Source organism: Cricetulus griseus (assembly GCF_003668045.3).
Source record: "Cricetulus griseus strain 17A/GY chromosome 1 unlocalized genomic scaffold, alternate assembly CriGri-PICRH-1.0 chr1_0, whole genome shotgun sequence".
NCBI lineage: Eukaryota > Metazoa > Chordata > Mammalia > Rodentia > Cricetidae > Cricetulus > Cricetulus griseus.
In genome coordinates, this window is record NW_023276806.1 from 37189885 (window position 1) to 37214047 (window position 24163).

At 42.7% G+C, this 24163-nt stretch overlaps 1 protein-coding gene across 3 annotated transcripts in view; it reads right to left on the reverse strand.

Annotated features, from left to right (window-relative positions):
- The window catches only part of LOC100773644 (ALG14 UDP-N-acetylglucosaminyltransferase subunit), a 73685-nt gene extending 60326 nt beyond the window's left edge, over positions 1-13359 (reverse strand). For 2 of the 3 annotated variants that reach the window (XR_003481226.2, XM_027395620.2), the window contains exons 1-2: positions 13103-13359; positions 6993-7144 (exon numbers count right to left, since the gene is read on the reverse strand). Coding sequence is in view for 2 of the 3 variants with exons in the window: in XM_027395620.2 (XP_027251421.1) it covers positions 6993-7144; positions 13103-13241 (291 nt within the window). In the remaining variant the exon portion in view is untranslated. The remainder of the gene's footprint in view (positions 1-6992; positions 7145-13102) is intronic. The other variant, XM_027395619.2, reaches the window with a different exon arrangement.
- Positions 13360-24163: the final 10804 nt, after the last annotated feature.

Here is a 24163-nt window from a genome sequence, read left to right on the forward strand (position 1 = left end):
ATCTGGACTCTTTCATAATCCCTATGGTGTTTCAACAGTCTGCCAGAAGGCAACGGGAAGGAAGGTCGACAGGCCATTTCTTGTCAACACACTGTTCAAGTTAGCCTTCTTTTAATCACAGCAACACCCATAATTAGCACAAAATATTTGAACAGGCATAAGAATGCTTGCAGAATGTGTATCAATTAATATGTTTACCTCAGTCAGTCAGTGGTGGCACATACCTTTAGTCCCAGCCAGGATTAAAGGCACACAGGAGTTCAAGGCCAGCCTGGTCTACAAAGTGAGTTCTAGGACAGCCAGAGCTGTTTTACACATAGAAACCTTGCCTCAAAAAAACAAAACAAAACAAAAAAAACAAGCAACAAAAAACAAACAGAGCACTTCACATCATTACTACAGATTAGGAGGCAATCGGTATAAAGTACAAGGTGGATGGGGTGGATGGATGGATGTGTACCAACACAGAAAACCAGCAAGGTGTAGATTTAAAACAAAACAAGACAATGTACAGTTTCTTATTTGTAAACTAGACCCACCTACTCCTGAAAAGCCCTCAACACGGTCTGTATGACTCCATGCATATGCATTAATCCTTGGTCATATGTACGCATACTCAGGAAGAAATCAGCACCAGTAGGACCCTACTCCAGCCAGTACCTGCGGCTACCTCTAGAGAGTAGGCTTCGATGGTGATGACAACTGCCCAGATTGCCTTTTGATCTTTACTCTAAACACTTCAAACTAGGAAACAAACCAAAAGGAATGAAGTATTCCAAGAATAGAAGACCGTAAAGAAAGAAAAACTGTCAGAGGTGACTCTAGGATCTAGTTAATGAAGTACTGCTTCCATCTTCACTGCAATATTTTGTCTCGAATCAGCACTCAAGGTTTTCAACATGAATGAACCAACAACCCCCCTTTCCTGGGAAGACAGGCTAATTAACCCGAAGGCTAATTATAAACCAGGGGAAAACTCAAAGTCATGAAAGTTGGCTCCATGTTTTAACCTTACAATTCCTTTTCAAGGACTTTGTTTTATATATGAGTTTTCATTCTACAATTATAAGTGTAGTTCAAAAACTATTTTGTTCCAGTGCCACAGAGCTTTTTCCTTTAGTCATATGATCTGAAGGGGCCAACTGATGACCTGACAGAAGTTAGCAGGGGTAAGGCTGTCAAGGGAGGCACTTAGGAAAACAAAGGCTCCCATTCAGAAGCAAATAAAAGGATGAACTAAGCCTGCAGCGCAATGCCCACAGCCTCCTTTCCTTCAGGTGCAGGATGGGAGTGAGGAGTTGTGAGCAGCCCAGCTGGAACCAGCTCCAGTGGGAATCACTGTTTAGTTCCTTGCAGCTCCAGGAACCACTTCTCTAGAGAGGTTACTACCACTGTGGTTGGTGGCATCTCTTTATAGTGACCCTTGATTTCAGAACTAATTCCAGTGGAGACTATTTGTTCTTTAGAAGTTTGGTGACTTTTTTTTTTTTTTTTTTTTTTGGTTCCTCTTTGTCTAGCTTTAGCTGTTCTGGGACCAGGCTGGCCTCGAACTCACAGAGATCTACCTACCTTTGCCCGCCCCCACACCCCCCCTCCCCGTGCTGGGATTAAAGGTATGTGCCACTGCCGCCGGGAGGGACATATTTATGCATGAGATTACACAAGCAAATATTCCTTTATGGGAGGGGGTCTTAGCTAGCCCAATGCTTCTCAGTTAGTTCTCTAGTCTAGGCTGCTGTTAGTCAAGGGAAGGGTTTCTCTCGAAGGTAATGAAGTGATTCAGAGATGGAAGTTGACTAGTAAGTACAACCATACGATAAACTGAGGAGATTTGTTTCTCTTTACTTTCGTGTTATAAACACAGTAGACTATGCATCTACAACTTAATACCATTAAAAAATATCTGGGGGCTAAAGAGATGGCCCAGTGGCCAAGTGAGCTCTCTGCTCTTAGAACCAGAATTCAGTCCCTAGCACTGAACTCCTAAGGCACACATGAATGCCCATACAGACATACACACAAACAGAATAATAATTATTTCTTACAATGTAAATAAAAGGAATAAAGAGAAACCCGAAGGAAGTTTCCTCTATCATTTAATTAATAAAGTCATAGTTTTAAATTTTAAAACTCAAAATATGCTGCATATTTATCATAGAATAGGTTGATAATGATACTTTTCTACAAACTGGCAAGACATTTAAAAGTTCACAGAATTTTATTATTTAAAAAAAATTTTTTTTTGAAGTCAAGGTCTCACTCTGCTGTCCAGGTTGGCCTGAACACCCTATAAAGACCAGGTTAGCCTTATACTCACAGCAATTCACCTGCCTCAGTTCCCAAGGGATAAGATTATAGATGTGACTCTCCATGTCCAGCACCATAAAAATTCTTTACAAGAGTAAGTCATAAACCAAAGAGTATATTCCCACATAACTTAGTTAATTCTAAGGAACTGAAACCAGTGGTTTCTTCGGGTTTCTGGAGGTTCTTTGCTTGTGCAAGGGTGAGCCTGCATTTGCGATGTGAGTTTGGGCTTCTCACCAGCTTACTGTGAATTGATGCACTTTGATTACCGAAGAGCTTGTAGGGACAAAGGTAAGACTGCATGGCCACATAAGTGCAGTTACTGTTCATGTTTCAAAATGGAACACATGGGGCTGGAGAGATGGCTCAGAGGTTAAGAGCACTGACTGCTCTTCCAGCGGTCCCGAGTTCAATTCCCATCAACCACATGGTGGCTCACAACCATCCATTATGAGATCTGGTGCCCTCTTCTGGTGTGCAGATATACATGGAAGCAGAATGTTGTATACATAATAAATAAATAAATAAAGGAACACATTTTCCAACTCACTTAAAAAGCCTGAAAAATTAAAGTATAGAAAGAGAATTCAAGGTCTATAGCAACAGGAGTAGTGTTGATAACAAGGAAATTGCATTGGTAAAGTTCTATCAGCGAAAAGGTAAGGAAAATTCTGCCAGGGAGGGGCTGTTGTTTATATGAACCAGTACGGGGCAGGGCACACACAGACCACACATCAAAACCTGGGTTCCAATTAGAACCTGACTCTGAATTTGCTTCTGACAGTATGGTAATGCAAAATAAGTCTTCCTTTTACAGACTAAAAGGCTGACAAGTGGCCTACCTGATGGGGCCACACGTCCCCCACTCCACATCCCTCAAACTAACAGATCAAAATAAGAACCTGGGGTGGGAAGGAGCCACCAACCCAGGGTCCCCACGTCCTGTCACCAAGTCCTTCTGCTCTTTCCATCCCTGCCAGTTATCCTACGAGTCGATCTGATTTATCATAGACAATTTTGACATTCCTATATTTGCAGGCAGGAAAACTTTCAACTCCAGAAATTTTAATGAAAATTGTGTGGAAATGGCCAAACTGTTACGTAGCTTTAAATAAAAACAATCTGAATGGTAAGTCTAGATTATTGCAAATGTCCCAGAATAGAATAGAATAGAATTATAGAATAGACCACCAATCGGACGGAGTTCTAGGTCAGGGGAGGAGGTAAAAGATGAAGAACTCTGATGCTTGGCGCTGCTGCAGAAGGTCATGAGGGCCAAGGGAGCATCCTGGAAGGACTCAGCCAGCCACTCTGTTTTCCATCGCCAGTTTCCTCATCTGTCTACACCACAGGCACGGGTGAGACCGTCCACTGCTGTCACCTCCATCTCTTCTACTTCACTTTCGCTTGGTCCCGTTACTTCTACCCATGGATACAATTCACGCCCCGAAGGTGCCAGGGCTTTTCTGAGTCTGCTTCTGGATACGGCGAGGACATAAGCACAGTGATGGCCAGGGCCAGCAGGTCAAGAAGCCAGTGTCAGCATTGCTGATAACGCATGTCATTCATCTAAATGGAGACTGTGCACTGAGCAAATGCTTCCAAGTGCCAGGAGACCCTGAGCAGCAGAGGCAGGTCCCTGGCACTCTGCTTTTACCCTTTTTTGGTTTGTTTTGTTTTAGTGTACTACGTTTTAAAGTGATTGATCAATATGACTTGAGAGGCATTTGGAGAACTTTCACAGAAATTAAAGCTGCCAAAGCAAGACAAATTTAAATTACTTCCCTGGCAATGGATTATGTTCAATATATTTCTAGGTAAAATTGGGAAAATGCTGCAGGAAATATAACAGCATATATTCTCCCACCAAAGGAGAAAATGAAAGGGGGCAGGATCTGTGATGCTGAGGTTTGGAGAAGAAGGTATGGTTACACCAGGGACCTAGAGCGGAGCCTGCAGTCCCAGCAGAGGCCTGCAAAAGCACAATAAACTGACAGTCAGTACTTCCGCAGTCAGTCCCCCTACACATACAGTGCCTGGGTCCAGTTCTCAGTCCTCTTCTGTTATCAAACACAGTTTTTCTTGTTTTCACTATAGCAGTCTATACAAAGATAACTCTGAAATTTATATTCCAGATCAGACCTCTCTCTTGAACTTCTGACCCATCAATCATGGTAAATACCTCTCAAACTGATGATGTATGCAATTCAATAAAATAAAATTACCAACGCAGACTTGAAAATCATGTCAAAGATAATAGCAGTGTTGCAGGGGATTTGTTCCCTGGCTCTCTAAGAATGCCAATAAAGTTAAATCTAGAATCAAAGGGCAGAGTCAATGTTCACCTGGCCAGAATTAACCATAGAGATGTTGGAGGACCTGGCGGGCCAGACAGAGAGATGCACAATAAGTAACGGGAGATTTGGAAATTTGTGGGTGGTTTTGATCCCAGGAAACTTGGAGAATGAGGCGAGACAATCGTTTTCTCAGCGGCTCTTTGGATTTATCAGCTTTTGTCCCAATTTGTGACTACCGAGTTTTTATTAATAATAGAAAAATTGAGATAAACACCTCATCTGGTCTCTAACACGGGCATTATTAGATCTTGCCAGGGTGGCTAGGCCACCACCTCTTCAGCTGCGGCTGGTTTTCCCTCCCTTCCCTCAGGCCCTCCGTGACTCCTTGGGCTTTTCTACAGCAGTCTCAGGCCGCTACCTACCTACCTACCCCTAGACCCAAATACTGCAGGCAGCTGGGCCCCAAACAATGCCGGCTGCCAGCTGGCTGTCATTCAGGCCACCCTGTACCCTCACATATTGTGCGACCTCAACTACACAGGGCAGGAGCAGCTACCCTCAATCTGGCCTTGCATTGCTTGTTTTCTCTGCCCAGCAGCAACTACCCTCAACCTGGCTGTAAATAGCTCGTATTCTCTGCCCAGCATGACGCCTAGCGACAGCCTCAGGCCTAGCAACAGCCATGTACCCTACCTGCCCCCCCATCAGCTGAGTGCAGCCACCACAGATGGCTATCCTTGCACAGCTCCACCTTCCAGTCATCAGCAGATCTGGTGAGACACCTGGGGACTCTTAAAGAGGTAAATAGGTTTTTAAAAAAGTCTTTCCCACGTTAAGAATGAGGAACAATATTACCATTCGGGGAATTAGGATTCTGTATGGTTCCACAATGGATGGTTTGAAATTGAAAAATAATAATAATAATAATAATAATAAATGAAGAAATAACTGGCATAGTTGGGATTGATGTAATACTGATTATAATTATTATCAGTTTCAGAATTAATGTTTTATCCTTAAAAAGGTGGTTTGATATCTGTGCCAAGTATGAAAAATGGACCTACCATTGAAACTAAGAAAAGTATTCACACTAGCTAAGACATGTGGACGGCTGTCAGCAAATGCTGGAAGCCGGGAAAAGGCAAGGAGAGCATCTTTCCTAGAGACTTCTGAGGAGGCATGACGCTGTGACCCCTTGACTTCAGACTTCTGGCCTGCAGATCTGTGAGAGAATCTGTGTGTTTGAGCTGCCTGGTTTGCGGTGTCTTACTACCATGATGTGGTCCTGAGAAGTTAGCACAATCCTATAGGACTGGAGGCATCAGCTGGTCTCTCACACAGCAAAAGTGCCACACATTTTCACACGCCTGAATGAAAGTACCTAGATTCACATTCTGATCTTGTTTGATGTAGATTTTGCAGGAGTACATTTTAACAGCACGCTAGCTTGGGATAACAGTTGTAAGTTACAATGACTTATTTTTTTAAAAAAAATGGTGTGTGTAAGAGTATATGGTGGGGTGGAGACAAAAGGGAGAAGTGGGGAGCTGCACTTAAGTGGACCTTGATTTCCAACCAAGAATCCGCCAACCTGGCTAAACATGATACAGCAGAGTCCGGAAGCCACAGAAGGCAAGACTCACTATCTGGTTTCCCATAGTACTATTGTATATTATCTTCTGCCTAGAAACCATCTTTACCTACTGTTGAGAACATGAACCAGCAGTTCCCCAGTTTTATCCTGTATAGAGATTCCCCTGAGGGAGATAAACTCCATTCTCTGGGCCTGCAAGTGCAAGCATCCAAGACTCTGACAGCCTGAGTTTTATCCACTGCCCTCTTCAGAGCTATCTGATACAGAACTATGCTGGGCAATTTCTACAGAAAAAGATGAAAGATCGCACAAGGAGCAACTCTTCTTCAATAAAGATGTGATTTCACCTTTATTTTTTATTCTATTTTCTTACTTCACTTTTTTTTATCTCACTGATTAAAATGCTAAAATTAAGTTATCAATAGGGAATAGAAAAATTATTTTAAAGGTGAATACAAATGTGATTTGAAGATAAGTGACCACAGATATAAGTAAGATAAATATAGTGCATTAATAAAGAACTTTGATGAAGACCCAAGAAGTATAATCCTGAATGCTTTATATATGTAACTATACATCAATTGTCATAATTGAAATTCAATGAAAGCCAGTTTTCTCTAAAAATAATAATATAAGAGAGTAAGAGGTACTTTTAACTTGAAAATTTAAAGTAATTTTTATCTCTGGTACACAATTTATTGCCTATCATGGGCAGGGCATTGAAATACCATGAAATTATTTTCAGGCAATTGAACTCGATGGACAACTTGCCACTTATAGAGATGATCACGTACCTCAGGAGGAGAGTCTCTCTTGGTTCGAGCATGTTCAAAAGATTCAATTTTCTTGGCACTCATTTCATCAGAGTCAGCGATGACATAGTGCCTAGGTGAGTAAGCCCCGGACAAGCTTCCAACCAGCCTCAGAATCTCAGTGGTATGTCCACCTAGAAACAGATGCAATATGGCCTAAGATTAAGAAACACCAAGGGATGGGTCATTGGAGAGGTCTCTAAGTGGTCAAGACTTGTTGCCCTTGTCTTTCATGCCCATCCTTCACTCCAGTTCCAGGGGACCAGGCACCCCTTCCGCCCTCTATTGGCACCAGGCATGCACATGGTACACATACACACAGCCACTCATACTTAAAGTAAATCTAAGAAAAAAAGGGAGAAGAATCGAATATAGGCTGGAGAGATGGCTCAGTGCTTAAGAGAGTGTACTTCTCTTGAAGAGGACCCAAGCTCAGTCCTGAGCACCCATGTTGGGCAACTCCAGCCTCAGGGAATCCGATGCTTCCATGGTCACCTGCACACACATGCACAGCATTAAAAATAAATCTTAATTTAAAAATGTAACCTACCATGGACACATGGAAACATCTCGCCACATTATATCAGTGTCATGCTTTTCAGGGGTGGGGAACTAATGTAAACGCATATTTCCTCAAAGACATGTGAATAGGAACATAGAAAAACAATCTATGCCCTTGTATAAGTACTGATTTTATACAGAAGATAATAAATGCATTTAAAAACTGCTACTATCATTAAAAAAATAAGGATGGTACATGGAATTATAGACACTTTGTTGATTTCCTGAAATCAAGAAAGAGGGTCGGGAAAGGAGAAGATACACATATATACACATAAAGAGAATGTACAGCAGGAAAGAAAGCCACTAAAATGGGATCGCAAAGGGCTGTGAAAAAAAAAAAAAAAATCCGGGCTGGAGATATGGCTCAGGGGTTAAGAGCACTGACTGTTCTTCAGGAGGTTCTGAGTTCAATTCCCAGAAACCATGTGGTAGCTCACAACCATCTGTAATGTGATCCGGTGTCCTCTTCTGGCATGCACTGTATACATGATAAATAAATAAATAAATCATTAAGAAAAAAAAAACAAAACAAACAAACTGCCTGCTTTGGAAACTCGGGGCTGTTCTCTTCCCAGGGAACGACCCCAAGGTGGGGGGGGGGAGAACCAATGCCCTCAAAACAAGAATGACCCTGGAAAAAAGCTAAGAAGACTTGGAATGTAAAAACAACAGATGGACAGGAGCAGGAGGCCTTTGGGCAGAGGCAGGATGTCAGAAGAGAGAAAGAGCTGAGCTGTTTTCATGGGGCAGCGGGAATTCTGGGAATAAGGGTAGAGGTGGAGTCAGGTCAGGCAAGCAGGATGAAGAGAAGACAAGTGGTTTCTGTGTGGAGAAGTGACTTAATGCTCTGACATCAGGGTGTAAGCTTCTTAGCTGGCTACTCTAGCCTCAGAAAACTGCTGGCCACTCTAAGCTCAGGTCGTAGCAGAGGTCTCAGCACACCGAGGTCTTTAACTGGTGATCAGTTCCACTACAGGAGTCTATATTCAGTTTCTTAAATTAGGCTAAAAAACGTTAACACTTTATTCACAAAACCACGACTTTAAAAATCAATTACAGTGGGTGCTGGAGAGATGGCTCAGCAGTTAGGAGTTCTCCCTGCTCTTGCAGAGGACTGGAGCTCAGCTCCCAGCAATCATAGGGAGTGACTCACAACTGCCTATAACTCCAGCTCCAGGGGATATGACACCCTCTTCTAACCTCCCAGACCACTCTACACACACACACACACACAACACACACACACACACACACACACACACACACACACACACACACACACGTACACATTAATTTTAAAAAAGACGTTTATTAAAAAAATCAATTACAGTCATCCCCTCAGGACTTGTGGGGCACAGGGTTCTGGGTCCCCCACAGAACCCCAAATCTCCATGTGTTCAAATTCATTACAAGTAAACTGTGTAAAATGTGTAATTTACAGGTAAATTACATATCACCTACACACTTCCTCCTATATATTTTAAATCATTCCATAACTGAAATCGAATATCTACCACAAACCAGTTAAGCTATGCAAGCCAACTCCCTATCAGCTGTAACGGTTTGGGCTTTATTTCACAAGCTCTGTGGTTGAGCCAGGCCAACCCCTTTAACATTTGCTACACTCATCTCATTGCATGCTCTTTGCTTTGGTTATGTTGTATCTCTTAGAGAGCCTCTTTATCCCTGCCCCTTTGTTGTTCTACCAATGAATTAAATAAGGCATGAACACACAGAAAGATAAGCACACAAAATATGTGTTTTCCCTCATCAGGTATTTTAATGGGAGAAAGATCGCTTTTCCAGGTTCTAGAATGAATTAGAAAGGAATGTGGCATAGCTGTAGCATGCACTTCAGGAATTAGAATCACACATTAAAAACTTTATAATTTGCCACTTGTCTTCTTCCCTGGGGCACGTGACTGACACACCTGCTTTGTAACTCATTTTAGTATTTTCATTTGGGGTCTTAAAAAAGTAGGGGCTGGAGATATTGCTCAGGGGTTAAGAGCACACTGACTGTTCTTCCAGAGGTCCTGGGTTCAATTCCCAGCAACCACATGATAGCTCACCACCATCTGTAATATGATCTGGTGCCCTCTTCTGGCACGCACTGTATACATAATAAATAAATAAATAAATCTTTAAAAAAAAACCAAAGTGTTGTCGTTTGCCAAGTAGATTCCCTGCCCCCTAAAATGGAACAGTTAATGATACAACCTAATATCCACAATGAAATGGGAGCTCCATAAGACTTACTGGAATACTCTCCCTTCTGTTATTTAAAGGAAACCCTCATTGAAAATTTAACCTGGATACTAAGTGAAGTCACTAAAATCATTGACCCTGTTACTAAAGTCATTAAAATGATTGACTGACTCTGTTACTTAGGGCCTACTTTACTCTTTTATTGTATTAGGAGAGGGGCCCTGAGAAGATGGCTCAGTGGTTAAGAGCACTTACTGCTCTTCCAGAGGACCCAGGTTCATTTCCAGCAGCCACACTAGGCAGCTCAAAACCACAAGCAACTCCAACTACAGGGGATCTGACAAAGTCTTGTGGCCTTTGCAGGCATGCACGTGCGCGCACACACACGCACACATGTGTGGACATATAAACACACAAGCACATACACACACATAAATAAAAATCTTTTTTTAATGGGAGGATAAAATCCTTTTAGTAGATGGGCATCCACACAAACATACAAATATATACACATAAATAAAAATAATCTTTAAAAAAGGAGAGATATATTGGAGAATAACATTAACTGATAAAATAATATTAGGCTACACCTTAAAACACACCTAACATCCAATCACTTCTTTATTTTCTAATTTTTAAAGATTTATTTAATGCGCATGAAGGTTTTTGTTCCCATGCATATCTGTGCACCATTTGATTACCTGGTGACCACGGAAGTCAGAAGAGAGTGTTGGATCCTGCCATGCTCTGCACAGCTCCTGGGATTGACCTAACTGGTTGGTGAGGGAATGAGGAAAGGATAGACATGCAGATACACATACAGAAAAGCTGGAATTGGTTGGTCTGGGCTTTCTGATGAAGAAGCTGCAGGGCCCCAGAAACTCATAGTGTTTACCATTCATAGCTGAACAGGAAGGAAGAGTTATTACAAGGAGACAGGGCTGCTATATACAGCTGAACAAAGAGGCAAGATTAGTTCTGTAGGAACAGTATCTATAGGGGAGCAGTTTCAGGCTATAAACCTTGGGGTGGGAGGACCTGCAGTGGATATTTTCTGCATACTATATCAACGTTCCAACTAGGACCAGAGAAAGGCTTTGTCATCCCTCTGCACTTCACCTAGGCTTGGCTGCTACCATGGAGCTGAGACATTGGGGTCCTTGATGCATGTATTAGTTAGGGTTGTTTTTGTTTTGTTTTGTTTTGTTTTGCTGTGAAGAGACACCATGACCACAGCAACTCATGAAGACCTTTCGTCCATTAAAGTTATGGTGGGAAGCATGGTGGCATGCAGGCAGACATAGTGCTGGAGAGGTAGCTGAGAGTTTTACATCTGGATCCACAGGCAGCAGGAAGACAACACCGAGCCACTAGACCTGTCAAGAGCTTCTGAGACCTCAAAGATCATTGCTAGTGACACACTTCCTCCAATAACCCCACACCTACTCCAACAAAGCCACACTTCCCAATAGCGCCAGTTCCTATGAGCCTGCAGGGCCATTTTCATTCAAACAACCACAATATGACCCAACTACATCAACAATACACGGTCACTCAGGACTTCACTGAATCCCTACAAGATCTGTGGAACTGGAGTTACAAATGGCTGTGAGTCACCAAATGGGTTCTAGGACTCAAACTCTGGCCTCTGCAAGAACAAGCCCCTCTTGAGCTGCTGAGCCACCCCTCCCGCCCCTCCGGCCACTTCTTACCTCCTCCTTTGCTACCATCTCACTCTAAGCCACCCTCACATCAATTATGAATAAGGCTTTATATAGATCATATCCCCACTTCCTCTTCCTTTACTTCTCAAGGCTATTTTCATCACTACATCCAGTGTGTTCCTACTTAAAAAAAAAATTGATAAATATTTTAAGTCTGCTCAAAAGTCCCAGTGGCTTTGCATCTCACTGGAAATAACTTGTGCTTCTTATATGAGATTTTAGTCCTCTATGTGGTAACTACTCATTTTGTTTCATCTTCTGTTAGCTTTTCTATTTCATTCGCTGCTGGATCTCTGTCCTTCTCCTAGTGCTTGGCACATAGATATCCACTCTGTGGCAAATGCTACTTGTCTTGTTTTATTGTACTTATTCGATTTTCAGTTTTGTTTTTTCCACAGCTCAGTTTAGTGTCTGGCCTTTCCCATGACTCAAAATGTGTTAAGTAAATAAGAAATTATAATTGGATGTAAGTTTGGTACATTTGCTTATATGATAAACATTATTTCTTGTATGTAGTTATTCATTACATAATGATGCTTTAGTCAATGATAGCATACTTGACAATGGTCTCAGGAGATTAAAAGGGAACTGAATGATCCTTATTGCCTAATGACACGAACACCAGCAAAGCATAGCAACCCAAGGTAACCTATGTAGTGCTATATGAACAAATTTACTGTGCTGCCTATCATATAAAAAAGTACAACATACACTATTAATATTCAGTACCTAACACTTTATAATGATAATACACAACTACATTACTGGCTTATGGAATTTTTATTAGAGTGTTCTATTTTTAAAAGTTTACTGTAAAACTGTAAGCCTAATTGCATAGGCAGCCTTAAACACCTCAAATTCACTGTGTCTCTTGACCGCATGATTTTCTATTAGGCTTGATTTAGTTTTGTTTTCCTGACCCTGGAGCAACAGACTATACCATATGTATTCCAGATGGCATTGATGTATAGGACTGGGGATCCCCTTGGTTGTGTAAAGTCGTGTTTAACTATACTCAAGTTAAAATTGCTCATCTTATTTTTTCTTCTTTTTCATGTAAAATTTTAAGTTTAATTTCTTTAAATTTCAGATTGAAAATTTAAATTTATTTTTTTTTGATTTTTAAAAAATTACTCTGAGGGTATTGCTGTATGGAATGTCCACCTTTTTATACTAAAGGACTTCTTAGCACATTTATGTGTGACAACTCTGCCTCGTTTACTACATAATGTTCACGTTTCTTAAACTAAATACAAAAGGTCTGGATTAATAACGTACGGCAGCAAAGAGGCCAACGTGTATCAGCATCGAGAGACTTCAGCGTACTCGGTCGCTAATTATTTGTTAGAAAGCTGTACGCTTTAGAGAGGCTTAATTACAGACAAGTGTAGATTACTTGTCTTAATGGCTAGGCGGCTGGGTTGGCTAACCAGCCTTTTTCCTTGTCTGGGCTGACCGGTTCCGGGAACGCAAAAAAACTACAAATCTCAGCATGCAGCGCTCGTAAAGGTGCTAAGACGGCCGAAGAGCCTCGCGATGCACTCTGGGGTTTGTAGTGCCGGACACAAACACGGCGGCCACCACCCGGATACTTACCGGATCCAGCTACTATCAAGGGTGTGAGAGACTCTCGGGAAACGACGTGAAGGGGCCGAATGACCGCCCATAGTCTCACGACTAGCAGCAAGATCACCACAGTTGCCGCTGCGGCAGCTAGAATCAGGAGGCTCACCATGCAAAGGGATGGCGCATGCGTAGTATTTCCGGCGCCGGCGGTCAAAGTTTGCAAGAACGCTGGTAAAGTGGAAACGCCGATTGAAGCTCCCCTCTGTGGGCGGGGCTTGTCTGCGCTGGGCGGAGCTTGATGAGTTGGGCGGTCAAAGTTCAGAAGTGCAGCTCTGATTGGAAAACGCCGAGCGACGCGTCGGTCGCGTCTCGTGGGCGGGGCTTGTCTGTGATAGGCGGGGTTAAATTCAGGCTGGAGCCAGAATCCAGGATACTAGGAATGGTTGAGGTTGGTGGCACACTGCTTTAATCCCAGTCCTCGGGAGGCAGAGGCAGGCGGATCTCTGTGAGTTCGAGGCCAGCCTGGTCCCCAGAGCGAGTGCCAGGATAGGCTCCAAAGCTACACAGAGAAACCCTGTCTCAAAAAACAAAACAAAAAAGGGATATGCTGCAGTTATTCACGCCTAATCTGAAATTGAGAGGTTAATTGCTGGAGAAGTTTGATTTCCTCAGTGACCAGGTCAGGCTACGTGTACACTAGAAGAGCCATGAAGCCCTGGGTTAGTAGCTGCCCCAGCTCTGCCAGTTTGTGCCTGAGGTACACTGCATACATCATTACTTCTTTCCTTTCTTCCTCCCTTCTTACAAGACACTTGGGTTCCACAGACAGACAGAACGGAAAATGTTTGCCATTCAGAGGCATACCCTTAGGGGGGAAACATTCAAATCTGCCCTTTCCCAACGTTCATGTTTTTACTTTCTAGACAATGTTACAGATCTTGAACTATGACCATAATCGTGATGCCTTCAAACTATGTCATACTCCTGGGAGCAGTGAAAGCTCCTTGGCTTCAGAGAGCAAGAGGAGGAAGGCCTAGTCTTACAGTCAATAGTTAATTTTACCACAAGGCTTGTTCCACTGAAACGATAGAATTGCCAGTGCCTTCTCCAATCTCAGTTGTGCATGTGCTTGTCTCTACTTAGCCTAAGTTATAGCAAAATAAAACCTCTTGACACTAAATGTTATTTTCCTTCAGACCCTCATAGGGCTGCAGGTTAGATAGGGCAGACATGCAGATGAGTAAGACAGGTCCAGAAAGGTCCTAAGTGTAATAGTATCATCTAGAATTAGAAGCCGTAAATCCTAACTCCTGCTGCTAAGAATGCTGCATCGTATACTCCTTTGCTAAACTCAGTTTTGGTTGGTGATCACATTTACCCACAGCCTAGAATCCTTTTGGAATTGATAACAGATCATAAGTTCCAGGACGGCTCTTGAGATCCTCCTATAAAAGCAGATGTATTGGTTCCTGAGTCAGCAGTCAGGCGTAGGAGACTTCCTGACCAGCTCTATCTGATTGTAGGCCTCACAGCACTTTGCCTATGGGCTCTTTCATCAAGCCCTCTTGACCTCATTCTTAACAATCAGGTCCTAAGTAGATGTTATTCTTTGCATTACAAATGGACAAATAGATTACACAAAAGTTAATTTGTCTAAGGTTACTTATGTGATGAAAAGCCATAGTTGATGACCTAGAGGTCAGTGTCTGTCAAATTTGGATGCAATGAGGATGCTGCAGATTTAGACATACATCATTGGAAGCCAGAGGCAGGGCCTCTGGCGAGTACGACAGTAGGACTCAGGTGCCAGGGAGATGGTTCAGTGCCAGCTGGGCAAGCATGAGGATTCGAATTTTGATCCCCAGCACATAGAAAAGCCAAGCATAGTGGAGGATCTAAGGGCTTTGAGCCAATCAGTGAACTCCAGGTTCAATGGAAGACCCTGTCTCCCCCACCCCCACCCCAAAGAAAAATAAGGCAAAGGGGCTGGAGTGATAGCTTAAGGGCACTGGCTGCTTTGTCAGAGCACCCAAGGTCAATTCCCAACACCCACTTGGTGACTCACAATTAAATGCCACTCTGGTTTTAGGGAATCAGACTCCCTCTTCCAACCTCTGCAGGCTCATAAATGGTACCTAGAAATAATTCAGGCAAAATGCCCATACTTATAAAAACAAATTCTTAAAATAAGAGTAAGGCAGAGAACCAAGTGAGGAAGATGATGCTGACCTCTGGCCTGCTCACATGCGCACAGGTGCACTCACTAATATGCACATGGTCACACATAGAAGAAAAGACTGGTTCAAGAATATCACAAAGTGTCATGTTGTGTCCTTTTCTTCCACTGCCTTCTTTGCCATTCTTCAATGTGGCTTTAATCTAAGGCTTGCTTCGTATTTAAGAAAAGATACTAGTGGCCAGGCATGGTGGTGCATACATACCTTCAACACTCAGGAGGCAGAGGAGGGTGGATCTCTGCGAGGCCAGCTCCGTTCTACATGTTGATTTCCAGGCCAGCCAGGGCTACAGAATGAGAGTCCTTGTTTCAAACAAGCAAGCAAACCAAAAGCCAGAAATCACTCCACACAAGGCAATCACACCACACAGCCTTAAGAAGCTGTTATGTTGTTATTGGGTCTGTGTTATGAGAAATATGTCTTTTCAGAACCCCTCATGGAAGAGTTTCTTTCAATATTTTAAGCTAAATTTATATCACCCATACATGAAATGAAGTAGACCCCAAAGCTGCTGGAGATCGGAATATGGAGGGTGACATAAAATTCTGATATGGTTTGTGGCCATTAAATGGAGGATAGGTATGGCTTGGAAGCTAAAGGAGAGGGGGTTGTTTTCATAGGCAGTTGTGGTGTTTGGGTTGGTGTGAAGATGTGTGTTTGTAAACCAACATATGCACTGCAGTTGACAGGCATATACTAATTACACGGCCCAGGTCCCAAGCTCCATATTAAGGAAGACTTAACATGGAAAGGATACTGTAACGCTTCCCATTACCTTATCCTCCTGTCCCCTCATTAATATAATTCCTGTAACTGTGGAAAAATTCAGTTTGACCATAACTGGGAGATGTGGACAGTGAAGCATTTGGGAGCTACCAGTTAGGCCATTAATCAAATAAAGTAGAGACAATGTCTGATGTGTGAGGTGGCTTATATTACTTGTCAACATGACAGTATCTAAAATGACCCATGAGACAAGCCTTTGGGCATGCCGATCCCAATTTAGACCAGTAAGATCCACCTTAATGGCGAGCTGCCCCATTCCATGGGCTGGGATCCTGGGCTGCATAAGGAGAGAAGGATCTGGATGCCAGCATTCATCTGTGTGACTGCAGATGAGGCTACCTCACCTTCCCGCCATTATGGCTTCTCTGACACAGGCTAGAAGATTACCTGATACTGTGAGCTAGAGTAAACCCTTTATTTGGTTGTTTTTGTCAGGTGGCCTGTCTCAGCAACAAGACCAGTAACTAATACAGAGTTACTGAGTTATTCTGAGTTATTGAAAGGGACTGTTTTCCTGTCAAGGACTTTAAGGCCTACAGGAATGAGTTAAATAGGCAGAGGCAAGAGCAAGTGGAGGCTTCCTGAACAGTCGGCCAAATAAGCAGAATCCTGGGCTGTGATAGAATGTGTAGAATAGAATCAAGAGGTCAGTAACCTATGATGGGTTATTGGGCAGTTAAGACTGAGCCGAAAGAAGCAACAAAAGATTTCCTAAGGTCAGTCAGACTGACACATTGATAGCAGATTCATGGTCCTTGGGGTGGGGGAACACAAGAAAACATGAATGGTTGACAAAATGAATAATTCGTGATTCATACCAATCATTAAGGTTGTCTGGGAAGTTATTATTCTTAAGTCTGTTCACTGGACTTTCTTGACAGAAACTTGGCAGTTCACACTCTCAGCGTCAGCCCTTGGGAGATAGGTAGGGAAGAGAGGATAACAAATTGGCAACATGAGATTGTTTCTCAAAACTACAGAAAGAAGCTATTTTCTAGAGTTCCTATTGCAAATATCTAATATTCAGGCATACTTTTGAAGTTTTTACAAAGTTGGATTTTTTTCAGTATTCTATGGGATTGTATGTGTGAATTTAGTCAGCATATTTATTGTATATCTGAGAAGGGCTGCAAGATTGTAGGTGCAGGTCATCTCATATTAGCAGGACAATGGCCAGGCAAGGATCTTGGACTACAGAAGATGACAGAGGACGTAGCTAAGGATAGATTTGAAATATATTTTATGTATGAAGTCAGTAAAACTAATGGATTAGATACTGGAGATTTAAAAAAAAAAAAGAGGAATCAGGATAACACCAAATTTTTGGTTTCAAAATTGGGGAGATGGAGGCTTCAGAGATGGCTCCATGTTGAGAACATTAGCTGCTCCTACAAGTAGTCTGTTAAGACACCCAAGTACTTATATGAAATAGGCTGTTTTATGTTCGAACCTGAAGCTTGGGTCAGATTGTAGGTATAAATTTAGAACTCACCGGCATATAGATGAATTATGAACCATGGAGCTGGGTGAGATCACTAGAGAGCTCAGACATTCCTGTCCAGTCCCGCTGTCCATGATAATGGAAGTATCTGTATTTGTACACTGTTTACATGTGCCCAATGAGCACTTGAAATATGGCTGGGCAACTGAACTGGATTTTTAATTTCATCTCATTGTGTTCTAGTATTATAAACTTAAATGGACACCTATGACTAGTTGTGTTCATTCTCCCACGGCGGTGACAAATACCTGATAAATTCAATTTAAGGAAGAGTTTAGTCTGGCACATGGTCTGAGGCTACAGTCCATCTTGGTAGGAAGAGAACACATGGTAACAGGAGCGTGAGGCAGGTGGCATTTGCAGTCAAGAACCAGAGACAGATGATTGCTCATTCTTAACTTGCTTTTTTGTGTCCATCCAGTCTGAGACTAAGTCCATGAAATAGTGGCACCCTTAGTTCAGGTGAGTATTTCCACCTCAGCTAACCTAACCAACATCACAAGCCTGCCTAGAAGCTTGTCTCCTACAGGTTTCTAGATGCTGTTGTCAAGCTGACAACCAATATTCATCACCATACAAGTGGACACTGCATCAGACAGCACAGGGTAAAGAAGAGTCTGGGTTGCTACCACTTAAAGGAGTAGGGGAGGCTGAGAAATAAAAAAAAAAAAATGGAGATGGAAAAGTCTTAGGAGTGGGAGGAGTCTCAGGAAAGAGTGGTGGAGTGTTGTGAATGAGAAATGTCCCCCATAGTGTCGGGCATTTCAACACTTGGTCTCCAGTTGGTGGTGCTCTGAGCCTAAGGCAATATGGCTTTGCTGGAGGAAGTCTTACCACTGGGGATGGGCCTTAAGAGTAAAAAGCATCTCCTACCTACAGTCTACTATCTTTGCCTTGCGCTGCTGGAGGTGAGCACTTGGCTTCCTCCTGCTCCTGCGGCCATGCCTGCTGAATGTCACTGTTCCTTTCCGCTGTGAGGAACTCTTACCCCTCATGACTTGGTCATGGTGTTCTATAGAGGAGATAGAAAAGTGACAAGTACAACTTGTCACATGAACCATGGGAAGAAAATGATTTAAGGATCAGACTGCAGTCAGCCCAAAGCATGTCGCTGACAGGTAAGTATGGCAGGTACTTGGAACAGGTCAGTTATCGGGAATCTAATTAACTGCATTCCTTAGCATAGTAGATGCTGGAAAGCCATTGAGAATGAGCAGGGAAGAAGAAGGAAAAAATGGAGAAAGAAAAGGAGAAGGGGGAAGAGGAGGAGGAGGGGGAAGAGAAGAAGAAGAAGAAGAAGAAGAAGAAGAAGAAGAAGAAGAAGAAGAAGAAGAAGAAGAAGAAGAAATTTCTCTCATTTATTCATTTATTTCATTTATTTATGTATGTATTTGGTTTTTCAAGGTCGGTTTCATTGTGTAACACCCTTAGCTGGGACTCTCCTTGAACTCACAGAGATCCCCCTGCCTCTGTCTCTTGAGTGCTGGCATTAAAGGCATGTGCTACCACTGGCTGAAAATCAGATTCCTTATTAGACATTTCCTTAATGGGAAGTGGGCATCTTGGGTAGGAGACAGAGAATTTGGAATTGAGGAAATGTAGTTTTGCTCTGTGATTGACACACTGTGAGGGTCAAAGGCAGGGCCTTGGAGACGTTAGGTAAGCCCTTACCCTGGGATTGCACCCGTAGCCCCCAGGAAATCTGTTTTAAGATGAGAATTTGGCATATTTGCTATTAAAGAGCTCCAGTGGAGGAATATTGCCACAGGAGAGAAAAGGAGTGTGACAACAGGAAGGAAGGAAGTTCTTCAGAAGATGAAATGGGTTTGGATTCAGGACCTAAGTCAACAAGGTGGACTGTTGGATAGGTGAGCCTTACTCTGTTAATCAGTCAGAGAGCCAGGGTGCAGAGACAGATATGCAGATACAGGCAAGTTAGTGGAACTGGTGGTGAGTGGATGAGAGCTTGAAGATATGTGTGTGTGTGTGTGTGTGTGTGTGTGTGTGTGTGTGTGTGTGTGTGTGTGTGTGTGTTGGAGGTCTGAAGAAAGAAGGCACAGGGTAGTAATCTTGAGTAACTGGCACCTTCACCAGGACCAGGGTAATTAAAAAGCCATGGAAGCCAGGGTTGATGGGGTATGCCTGTGATTACAGCCCATGAAAGGAGGAAGCAGGAGGTCTAAGGGTTAGAGACCTTGTCTCAAAAACAAAACAAACAAAACGCCATTTAAAGCCTGTGATAACAAACATAGGAGAAAGCAATCAACATATTTTACATATTTTTCTTCCCACAGGAAAAGGCAGATAATTGCCTTTAAGCAGAGTTGGTTTTGACGGGTGAATACAACAGACAGAGGAGGCTCTTCCTAAGGGAGCAAGGTGTGAGGCATTTTCTGCCAATGGAGTAGAAAGTGAAGAGAGAAGGCTGGAGGTGGGGGAGGGTATGAGCAGTGAAGGTGTGGGAAGAGCAGTGGATTAGAAGGTTGGGCTGGGCCTGTAGCTCAGTTGGTTGTACAAGAGCTGTACAACATACATGTTGTACCAGATGTATGCATGCATGAAGCCCTGGTGTAGTCTGCAGTACCACATAAAGCTGGGTTTGGTGCATGCCTGTAATCACTACATAGGAGGTACTGGGCCAGTGTGGGATGTTTTAGATTTTGTCTCAAAGAGAAAAAGGAAAGGATTAAGATTGAACACTGTAAGTCTTGCAGTGAACTCTGCAGGTAGTAGTCAGAGTGGAATGCCTGAAGTCAATATTGTGTGTTTACTGGTGTTAGTATTTAAGGTACAATTATGAGCATGTGTGAAAAAGGTCAAAAGCACCCTCCCCCCATACCGAAGTCACTGAGTGACTAAGAGGAAAATAATCAGCTAAGAGCTCAAATCCTAAAAGAGAGTTGAAGGCCACAGCAACCAAGAAGAACACTAGGTATAAGCTGGATTTCTTCTTGCCCCACCAGACTGCTGTGTCTTCTTATCTGAAACCTGTGGGCCAGAGTCAGCAGGCTTCCTTGCTCTGATACTGGTTGAGTGTGGCTGATAGGGGCCTATCAGCTAGATTCTAGCAGCTAGAGAGAAGACTATTTGCTTGAATGTAAGATCTCTGCTCTTTTCCATGGTTTTTCCTGTGTGTAGTTCTCCTAAGTCCTGGTTCTCCTCTGTTTGGCCCAGGCCCTCTGCTGTCATCACCCTTGATTACTGCACACACTATTCCTTGTGTTTTCCCTACCCCATTCACGCCTTTGCCAATGGTCCCTTTCTTTCTTCCTTCCTTTCTTTCATTTTTCTTCCTCCCTCCCTCCCTTCCTTTGTCCTTCCTTCCTTCTCTTCATTCCTCCCCCTCCCTCTTTCTTTCTTCCTTCCTTCCTTCCTTCCTTTCTTTCTTTCTTTCTTTCTTTCTTTCTTTCTTTCTTTCTTTCTTTTTCTTTCTTCAAGACAGCGTCTCTGTGTAGCCCAGGCTGTCCTGGAACTTACTCTGTAGACTAGGCTAGCCTCAAACTCAGAATTCTGCTTGCTTCTGCCTCCTGAGCACTGGGATCAAAGGCATGCACCACCACTGCCTGGCTTTGGTCTTTTTCTTAAAGCCTGCTTAAAGAATCTAATAGGCATGTATTATCAATAAATACAACAATATGGTGAGAACTTCAAAGGGCCAGGAAGTGGTGGTGCACTTCTTTAGTCCCAGTACTGGGGAGGCAGAGACGGGGGGATCTTTGTGAGTTCGAGGCCAGCCTGGTCTACAGAGCAAGTTCCAGGACAAGCTCCAAAGCTATACAAAGAAACCCTGTCTTGATAAAACAACAAACAAACAAAAAACTTCAAAGGAACGAGAAATGTTTTCCCCACTTCCTATGTGGGTGTGAGAAACATGGTCTCTATTTGAGAGACATACCAAGAAAATGTGGAAGAACAAGGCCTTGGCTTAAGCAATGAAGAAAGAAAGATGTTCCAAGTTGAGAAATTACAAATTATATATCAAGAAGGGGGGGCAGGAAAAGGATTTAGAGGGTGAGGAATGGGGGAGGAATCAGACTGAGGGTTTTGAAATAATTTAATTGAAAAGAATTGTGGAAGTAAGACTCAGTGGTATGGATGGTCTGGGAAGCTTCTGGGGATTGAAGTAGCTGGGAATATAAGCAGGCTCACTTTTTAGTCCAAATCTACCAGCGCCCATTATTTGGTGTTCACAAGGCTACACTAGGGATACAGGGATAATGCAGTAACAGTTGACACCCAAGCAGTGACTTAACAATAAGCATGAATATGTGGCGCACCAACCTCTTGGCAGAGTCTACTGTAGAAAAGCCACCAACCCATCAACTAACTGCCAGCGTGTGGAGACTTATAGAAACCTGGACAGCTGGATCCTTTCCCACCAGAGCACCCATCGGTCCTCATAAACACAGACAAGTATGGGCAAAAAAACTGGAGCTTTCCTATAGGAACCAAGAAGACCACCTTGGTCAGCATTTTGCCTGTCTATGGCAAGGTAGGATAAAGAGGGATGCCCTCCGTCTGGGTTACAGAAAGAACTGAGGCCATGTGACCACCGGGACTGCTTGGTTGTGCAACTTACACTAAAGGGCTTCAGAAGGTGAGTGATAGAAATAGGCTCAGCGAAATCCCAGGACTTCTGTAGCCAAGACCTTTTCTAGTTATATATGCTAGCATCTGTTTGAGTCCTATTTACCTGCGTAAAGCCACTCCTCTAGGACTCCTTGAGTGCTAACCCTTGAAGACAGAGGCTACTATGTAATACTTTATTATAAGTATTTGTGTGTATATGCCAAGCAGTTAGAACATGAATTATCTAATTTAATTCTCATAAAAAATGCTATGAGATAGATACTATTAGGATCCTCCTTTTATAAATGAGGACACCAAGTTACAGAAAGGTCATGTCATTTTCTCTGGGTTACAAAGCCAGGAATCCATAAAATCAGGATCTAATCCTTACCAGTCTAATTCTATATTCTACATTTTTTAATCATTTATAGTATCATTTGAACTATTGTAACTTGGGGGCTGGAGAGATGGCTCGGTGGTTAAGATTTGGCTGCTCTTTCAGGGGATACAGGTTCAATTCGTAGCACCCACATGGCAGCTCATAACTGTCTGTCACTCCAGTTCCAGGGGATCTGCCACCCTCACACAGACAAATGTGCATAAAAAAAAAAAAAAAAAGCCGGGCAGTGGTGGCACACGCCTTTAATCACAGCACTCGGGAGGCAGAGGCAGGTGGATCTCTGTGAGTTCGAGACCAGCCTGGTCTACAAGAGCTAGTTCCAGGACAGCCTCCAAAGCCACAGAGAATCTTGAGGACAGAAGACATAGCCTTTAATCCAAATCTTGAGATGGGAAGACATACTTTTAATCTGGGCCATTCCTTCTGCTGGAAGTCTACAAAAGGACACAGAAGAAGGAAGGTTTTGTCTTTGCCTACTTGTCCTTGCCTTGCTAGCACATCCATTCCTTCACTGGCATTGGAACCTACTTCTTCGGGATTCCAGCACACACAGAAGATCAGCTGAGACACCCAGCCTTGTGGGATTGAACAACTATTAGACTCTCTTGGGCTTTCTGTTTTGAGCCTCATGGGACCACGCATCTACCAGATTCTTGGGCTAATTGTTGGATTAGCTAGACGGCAGTCTATAAATCATTCCAATAATATATATATAATATAATAATATAATATATATAATATATATACATATATTATATATAGAGAGAAATATTCATTCTATAAATTCTGTGACCCTAGAGAACCCAGTCTAACATAGTACTAAATACAGAAAATATTTCACAGAAAAGAAAAAGGGATCAGACAAATGGAATTTTCAGAGGTGTTGCTTAGGAGTCAGTGTTACTTTCTCTTGGAACCGTTGTATAAATAATCAATGCATATACTTAACAACAGGACTAAATAGATCTTAATTACTTATTAGTTGTGTGTGTGTGTGTGTGTGTGTGTGTGTGTGTGTGTGTGTGTGTGGTGTCTGTGTATTCGTGTGGTGTGCACATATGTGTGCAGATACACTCCCCTGTTGCACACATGTGGAAGCCAGAATAAAGTGTTGGGTATCCTCTTCATGCTTAGCCTTATTCCTGGAGGCATGTCTCTCCTTGAGTCTGGAGCTCACAGTTTTTGGTCAGACTGAAAGTCAACAAGTCCCAGGGGCTACTTGCCTCTGTCTCTTACAGCACTGGTGTTACAGGCATGTGGAACAATGCCTGGCGTGTTGTGTGGGTACTGGGATTTGAACTCAGGTCTTGGAGTTTTCAGCCCCTTACCTTCTAGAGTTAATCTACTTGCTTCTCAATGTGACCATGACATGTTTAATGTGCTGTTCACCATTTATCAACAATAGATGCCTTGTCCATTTTGAAACCCTTCTCAATTTTTTTTTTATGAAAACGGGCTTGCTAATTTACCAACATTTAAAAATTATAAAACTTAGATGACTTAACTATTTCCTGCCATGAAGATTGCCTTCTCCTCTATACCAGGACTCAGGTGGATTCTTGACTGATTATGTTCACTTTGAAAAAGTTAAACATAAG